The sequence below is a fragment of the Entelurus aequoreus genome, linkage group LG17 (assembly GCF_033978785.1).
Source record: "Entelurus aequoreus isolate RoL-2023_Sb linkage group LG17, RoL_Eaeq_v1.1, whole genome shotgun sequence".
In the NCBI taxonomy this organism is placed as follows: Eukaryota; Metazoa; Chordata; class Actinopteri; order Syngnathiformes; family Syngnathidae; genus Entelurus; species Entelurus aequoreus.
In genome coordinates this window covers 23,261,229-23,268,779 of record NC_084747.1, presented here as the reverse complement: position 1 = coordinate 23,268,779, position 7,551 = coordinate 23,261,229, and the positions used below count along the sequence as shown (strand labels likewise).

At 42.3% G+C, this 7,551-nt stretch overlaps 2 protein-coding genes across 2 annotated transcripts in view; both read right to left on the bottom strand.

Annotated features, from left to right (window-relative positions):
- Positions 1-392: 392 nt before the first annotated feature.
- On the bottom strand, positions 393-5,239 carry rsph14 (radial spoke head 14 homolog). Its single transcript, XM_062024149.1, has 6 exons — positions 5,009-5,239; positions 4,846-4,948; positions 1,236-1,354; positions 942-1,167; positions 750-886; positions 393-682 (listed from the first exon to the last, which is right to left on the bottom strand). Exons 1-6 carry the CDS (start codon positions 5,181-5,183, stop codon positions 414-416), a joined length of 1,029 nt encoding a protein of 342 aa, XP_061880133.1. The 5' UTR covers positions 5,184-5,239; the 3' UTR covers positions 393-413.
- A 635-nt stretch (positions 5,240-5,874) lies between these two features.
- Positions 5,875-7,551, bottom strand: part of srp19 (signal recognition particle 19) — a 6,955-nt gene continuing 5,278 nt past the window's right edge. Inside the window, 5 exon segments of the mRNA XM_062024147.1 lie at positions 5,875-6,587; positions 6,589-6,644; positions 6,710-6,802; positions 6,805-6,817; positions 6,882-6,953. Of these exon segments, the coding sequence (XP_061880131.1) occupies positions 6,513-6,587; positions 6,589-6,644; positions 6,710-6,802; positions 6,805-6,817; positions 6,882-6,953 (309 nt within the window). The 3' untranslated portion in view covers positions 5,875-6,512.

Below are 7,551 nucleotides of genomic sequence, written 5' to 3'. Positions count from 1 at the left end.
TCTAGTTTGGGCTAGACATGGAGCTGTCGACTTCATGTCTAGTTTGGCGCTAGACATGGAGCTGTCAACTCCATGTCTAGTTTGGCGCTAGACATGGAGCTGTCGACTCCATGTCTAGTTTGGGCTAGACATGGAGCTGTCGACTTCACGTCTAGTTTGGCGCTAGACATGGAGCTGTCAACTCCATGTCTAGTTTGGCGCTAGACATGGACCTGTCGACTACATGTCTAGTTTGGGATAGACATGGAGCTGTCGACTCCATGTCTAGTTTGGCGCTAGACATGGAGCTGTCGACTCAATGTCTAGTTTGGGATAGACATGGAGCTGTCGACTCCATGTCTAGCGCGCTCTTCAGGCGTCAGGCACGTACACCACAGCAACATTCCATCCCACTTTTTATTGGTCACGAGCTCTCAGGGCAACCATGTGACCACGCTGACGGCGGTCTTTGCGGCTCTGCAGACGTCGGGGTCGTCCTCGGGTGTGGTCCTCCCCACCAGCAGGGGGAGCTGCTCCAGCAGGCGGCGCCGGCCCTCAGGAGCCTCGGCCAATGAGGTGAGAGCTCTGAGCGAGTAGAGGACCAGGGCCTTCCTCTTCCTCTCCTCGTCCTCGTCCTTCCTGCGCTCCCACACCAGGTCCAGCAGGACGGGCAGCACGTCCAGGTCCAGGCACTGGCGCTTACCTGCGGGGGCGACACGGTGAGGGGGGAGGGGGAGGGGGAGGGGTCAGGCGGCGAGGGCGGACGTCACCTGTGGTGATGACCACCGCATTCATGATGGCGCCCGCCGCGTTGGCCTGCACGTCCACGTCCGGGTCCCGCAGGAGCCCCGCCAGGACGGGCAGGACGGCCGCCTCGCACACCTGACGCTTCCCCTCCACGGGAACGCTGAATGGGTGAGAGTCAGTCGCCATGGCAACAGTCCGCGCGTCGGCCGACCCACCTGAGCGCCATCATGGCCCCCGCCGCCTCCCGCCGGATGTCGGAGCAGGCGTGGGAGAGCTTGCAGGCCACCAGCGCCACGCCGCGGCAGGCCAGCGCGGCGAGGGCGTCCTGGCGGGTGACGCAGCTCAGCGTGGACAGCAGCAGCGCCTGCACCTCCTCCTCCGCCTCCGCCTCCTCCACCTTCGCCATCAGCTTGGCCAGCAGCGACTGCAGGGCGTCGGCGCCTGCAAACAAGTCACTTCCCCCGTCACTTGCCCCGCCCTCTCCGGTCACGTGACCTCGCCGCGTGTACCTGCGGGCAGCACCGCCAGGCTGTTCATCACGCGGTGGGCGCGCGTCCTGCAGGGCGCCGACTGGTCGTCCAGCAGCAGTGACAGGCGAGGGAGGAGGGGCGAGGACAGGAGGGCGTGTCTGACAGCACAAGCAGAGCCTTCTTACAACACCACCTCCTGCTGGCTGCTAAGTGTTACTGCGTCACATAATACAGCATGACTAGCACCTCCTGCTGGCTGCTAAGTCTTACTGCGTCACATAATACAGCATGACTAGCACCTCCTGCTGGCTGCTAAGTCTTACTGCGTCACATAATAGAGCATGACTAGCACCTCCTGCTGGCTGCTAAGTGTTACTGCGTCACATAATAGAGCATGACTAGCACCTCCTGCTGGCTGCTAAGTGTTACTGCGTCACATAATAGAGCATGACTAGCACCTCCTGCTGGCTGCTAAGTGTTACTGCGTCACATAATAGAGCATGACTAGCACCTCCTGCTGGCTGCTAAGTGTTACTGCGTCACATAATAGAGCATGACTAGCACCTCCTGCTGGCTGCTAAGTGTTACTGCGTCACATAATAGAGCATGACTAGCACCTCCTGCTGGCTGCTAAGTGTTACTGCGTCACATAATAGAGCATGACTAGCACCTCCTGCTGGCTGCTAAGTGTTACTGCGTCACATAATAGAGCATGACTAGCACCTCCTGCTGGCTGCTAAGTGTTACTGCGTCACATAATAGAGCATGACTAGCACCTCCTGCTGGCTGCTAAGTGTTACTGCGTCACATAATAGCGTCCACTTGTCTCCCAGTATGAGCAACATTCAAATACGGCTCATCAGTGCCTTGAATATATCAACAACAACACTGACTTTCATGTATTATTATTTTTTGAGCAATGAAAGTTTAAAAAAAATAAAATCCCACTAAAATTCTTGGGGACCCAAAAGGGTCCCACTCAAAAAAGTGTTCAAAATAAGTTATACTTTTTTTTTTTTACTTTCAACGTTTAAAGTCTTTATAGATCAACTTCCGATCTGTTAATCAACTACAATTAATGACCTTTTTGTCCAAAACAATAACTTTTGTTTTATTTGGCCAAAAATGATGCAATATTTTCCTCAAAATATATTTTTTAATGTAATATTTGATGTGAAGTAATTTGTGCCTTGAATATGTCAATAACAACACTGACTTTGATTTATTATTATTTTTTGAGCAATGACAGTTATATAAAAAAAAATCCCACTAAAATTCTTGGGGACCAAAAAGGGTCCCACTCAAAAAAGTGTTCAAAATAAGTCTTACTTTTTTTGTTTTACTTTCAACGTTTAAAGTCTTTATAGATCAACTTCCGATCTGTTAATCGACTACAATTAATGACTTTTGTTTTATTTGGCCAAAAACACAAAATGTGCAATATTTTCCCCAAAAGATATTTTTATTTTTAAATATTTGAGATGAAGTAATTGGTGCCTTGAATATGTCAATAACAACATTAACTTTGATTTATTATTATTTTTTGAGCAATGACAGTTGTATAAAAAAAAAAAATCCCAACAAAATTCTTGGAGACCCAAAACGGTCCCACTCAAAAAAGTGTTCAAAATAAGTCATACTTTTTCTATTATGTGATGCAGTAACACTTTTTTTTTCAACGTTTAAAGTCTTTATAGATCAACTTCCGATCTGTTAATCGACTACAATTAATGACCTTTTTGTCATTAAAAAAAAGGTATGTTTTATTTGGCCAAAAACACAAAGTATGCAATATTTTCCCCAAAAGATATTTTAAATTTAAATATTTGATGTGAAGTAATTGGTGCCTTCAATATATCAATAACAACATTGACTTTGATTTATTATTATTTTTTGAGCAATGAGTTATATAAAAAAAAAAATCCCACTAAAATTCTTGGGGACCCAAAAGGGTCCCACTCAAAAAAGTGTTCAAAATAAGTCATACTTTTTTTGTTTTACTTTCAACGTTTAAAGTCTTTATAGATCAACTTCCGATCTGTTAATCGACTACAATTAATGACCTTTTTGTCATTTAAAAAAAGGTATGTTTTATTTGGCCAAAAACACAAAGTATGCAATATTTTCCCCAAAAGATATTTTAAATTTAAATATTTGATGTGAAGTAATTGGTGCCTTGAATATGTCAATAACAACATTGACTTTGATTTATTATTATTTTTTGAGCAATGACAGTTATATAAAAAAAAAATCCCACTAAAATTCTTGGGGACCAAAAAGGGTCCCACTCAAAAAAGTGTTCAAAATAAGTCATACTTTTTTTTTTTTACTTTCAACGTTTAAAGTCTTTATAGATCAACTTCCGATCTGTTAATCGACTACAATTAATGACTTTTGTTTTATTTGGCCAAAAACACAAAGTATGCAATATTTTCCTCAAAAGATATTTTAAATTTAAATATTTGATGTGAAGTAATTGGTGCCTTGAATATATCAATAACAACATTGACTTTGATTTATTATTTTTTGAGCAATGACAGTTATATAAAAAAAAAAAAATCCCACTAAAATTCTTGGGGACCCAAAAGGGTCCCACTCAAAAAAGTGTTCAAAATAAGTCTTACTTTTTTTTTTTAACTTTCAACGTTTAAAGTCTCTATAGATCAACTTCCGATCTGTTAATCGACTACAATTAATGACCTTTTTGTCCAAAACAATAACTTTTGTTTTATTTGGCCAAAAATGATGCAATATTTTCCTCAAAATATATTTTTTAATGTAATATTTGATGTGACGTAATTGGTGCCTTGAATATGTCAATAACAACCCTGACTTTGATTTATTATTATTTTTGGAGCGATGAAAGTTATTTAAAAAAAAAAAATCCCACTAAAATACTTGGGGCCCCAAAAGGGTCCCGCTCAAAAAAAGTGTTAAATATAAGTCATACCATTTTTTTATTTAACTTTCAATGCTTGAAGTCTCTACATCAACTTCCGATCTGTTATTGGATTACAATTAATGACCTTTTTGTCATAAATAAAAAACATGTGTTTTATTTGGCCAAAAACACAAAATATGTGATATTTTCCCCAAAAAATATTTGTTAATGTAATATTTGATGTGAAGTAATTGGTGGCTTGAGTAAGTCAATAACAACACTGACTTTGATTTATTATTATTTTTGAGTGATGAAAGTTTTTTTTTTTTAAATCCCACAAAAAAGTGTTTAAAATAAGTCTTACTTTTTTCTTTTTTTTTTACTTCTGTGCTGAAATCTCGAGATCAACTTCAAATCTATCCGACAATTATCTTTTATTAATATTGTTTTTTATGGGATTATTTTGTTTGTTTTATGCCCTTTATGTCGAAGAAAAGTGTGTTTTATGAGGGCAAAACACTTTTTTCTCCCCAAAATGTTTTGAAGTTGAATATATTTGATGTGAAGTCATTGGAGCTTTGTAAAGATCAATAATTGACTTTGATTATTATTATTTTTGGAGCAATAACAACTTTGGATGTTTACATTTCACCTGTTTGCTCTTGATTTGAGCTTTCTGTTAGTACCAATTTTACAATCCAATGACAAATGGCCCTGGGGGGCCCCCTTGCAAGGTGTGTGGCGCCCCCTGCTGGCGAGCAGCTGTACCTGCCGATGTTGTGGCTGGTCAGCAGGTGGAGCAGCTCGCAGGTTCTGGTTCGGACTGCTGGGTCTTCGTCCTTCAACAAAGCCTCCAGATGTCCCAGAAAGCCTGCAAAAGCCAACAGGTGTGAGGGCCACCTTGGACCCGCAGGTACCAGGTACCAGGTACCTTCACTGACGACTTGGTACAGGCGTTCCGGGTCGTGGGTCAGGTCGCACAGGGACGCCAGAGCCCGGAGCTTCTTGCCGGTGTCGGCCTCCTCCAGCTGGGCGAAGAGCTCCGGTATGGCCAGCCGCCCGAAGGCCACCGGAGCCCGGTTGGGGTCGAGATGAACTCCCGTCATTTGAGTCCAGGTCCGCAGCAGCGGATGAAGTCTTCCGCTCTTCAGGAACGGTCTGCTTCAAGAGTGACGTCACCACTCATACCACGACGCGCTGGTCACATGACTACTGTTGCCTAGCAACCAATGTAAACACCTCACGACGCCTTGGAATTGAGTCATTTTTTATTTAAAAGGGCGGCACGTCTTTTCTTTGAGTTTATGATCTCATTATCAATGACTCTGAATAACTATTGTGCTAAATGCTAAGCTAAGCTAGTTAGCGTCAACTGCTGCTTTTTTACTGTTACCATTCATTGTATTAATAACAAATATATAACAATATTGTCCTGTCAGCAAAACAAATAACTACAATTATGTCAAATTAATTGATTTGTAATGAAGTCAAATATCAATGGGTAACTATTGTGCTTAGCCGCTAAATGCTAAGCTAAGCTAGTTAGCATCATGAGGCTAAGCGCTGCTTTTTTACTGTTACCATTCCTTGTTATAATAATTATATAAAATGTTTTTCTGTCACCAAATAACCACAATTATGTCAAATGACTTGACTTGTAAAGAAGTCAAATATTAATGGGTAACTATTGTGCTTAGCCGCTAAATGCTAAGCTAAGCTAGTTAAGCATGAGGCTAACTGCTGCTTTTTTACTGTTAGCATTCCTTGTTATAATAATAATAAATAACCACATATATGTCAGATGACTTGACTTGTAATGAAGTCAAATATCAACAGCACACTTTGGTCGTCTGTAATAGTGCAGTTAAACATGGAAACAACAATAAAACCAGTATCAGCAGACAGGTCTTGTATTTAAGATTCTAGTGATTTTTATGCATCCTTTTCCTGTGATAAATATCAGGAGAGTTATGGATTCTTAAAACAGGTAAGAAAAAATGCACAATGCCAATGGGCTCAATATTTTAGGTGTGAAATTGGTGTTAAAAATATCATTTAAAAAAAAAGGTTGGTATTATTTGGTATGAAAAATAAAATGAAACTTTTCAGGTAAGAAAATCCTCTTCTGGTTGCTTGGATACAGCCTAAAATGTATCCTTATGAATAAATACTATGTGTATATACATACACATACTTATATACACACAGTATACTGCATGTTATTTTATGTTTATTAGTATGTACTGACCCTTTTAAACCTGAATAAATGAAATGAAAGATTGTTTAGTCCATTCATTTGAAAACTAAAGACATCTTCTGAATTAAAAAAAATAATAATAAAAAGACTTCCTTCCTCAGGCAGGATGTGATGGGTGTGCCGTCGCACGCCTTTCAGAGTTTCAAAACAAGAGACCAAGTGGAAAAAGGAAGCGGTGTCATTTCTTCTTCTTCTTGGTCTTCTTGCCGCCGTCGCCCTGCAGAGCGCTGCTTTCTCCCGCGCCGCTCTTCTGCTGTGCGCGTCTTCAGTTTGGGGATCATCTCGGCCACGTAGAACATCACGTCTTTACCTGAGGCACAAAGCGGCGTCTCGTCAGCGACCCGCCCACGTTTTGGCGAGGGCGTGCGGACTCACGGGTGGCGAAGTTGTCGAGGCACAAGCTGCCGTCCTCCTGCTTCAGCTGGACCCTGATCCGACCTTTGAACTGCACGTCCCGGTTCCACTCCCGGGATGCATCTTGTTCTGGGAAACACAAAGTGGACTCTAGTCCCGGGGGGACGCCGTTGCTACCACGTGGCGCGCTCACCTCCATGTAGACGTTCATGCCGGCCGCCGTCAGGACGTCTCGGATCTCGGCGCAAGAAGGGTTCTCCACCGCCTGCGGGCACAGCAAACATTTCTCTCACCATCTGAACTTTCTTTCCCTGCTACAATTCTCTCACTAGATTCTGTCAGGGGAATATTTTCCACCTTTAAACAGAATAGAGTGTCCTAGATTTGGCCTTGGTTCTGTAACAGTATTATTGGTGGTGTCATGAAGTACCAGCCTGGTGTGTTCAGGTTAACTTTCAGTTTCCATACCGGTCAAGGCATATTAACCTGGGTGGACAAAAGCATGAGAGACGGGCAACCATCTTAGAGACTGCTTGGACCTTTAGATAGCGGGGTTCCTCATCAAATGGAAATAGCCAAAGTCAAACCAATGGACAAATTCTGGGCCCATTTCATTGCTTCCTCAATTTTGCAAAATGTATTAATTGTGCGGCTTGATACATTCCTTGACAAAATTCAAGTAGTGAGTGAAAGCCATCAAATAGGTCATTGTTGATTCAACAGAAGAAAGCACCAAAAAAAAGTGCACCATTGGAGTATTCCTTGAGGTTCCCAGAGCGTTTAAATGACTAGACTTGAACAATATGGTATTAGGGGAAGAAACTATATGTCAAAATAGGAGATTTTTGCTCTCTTGAGGGCCC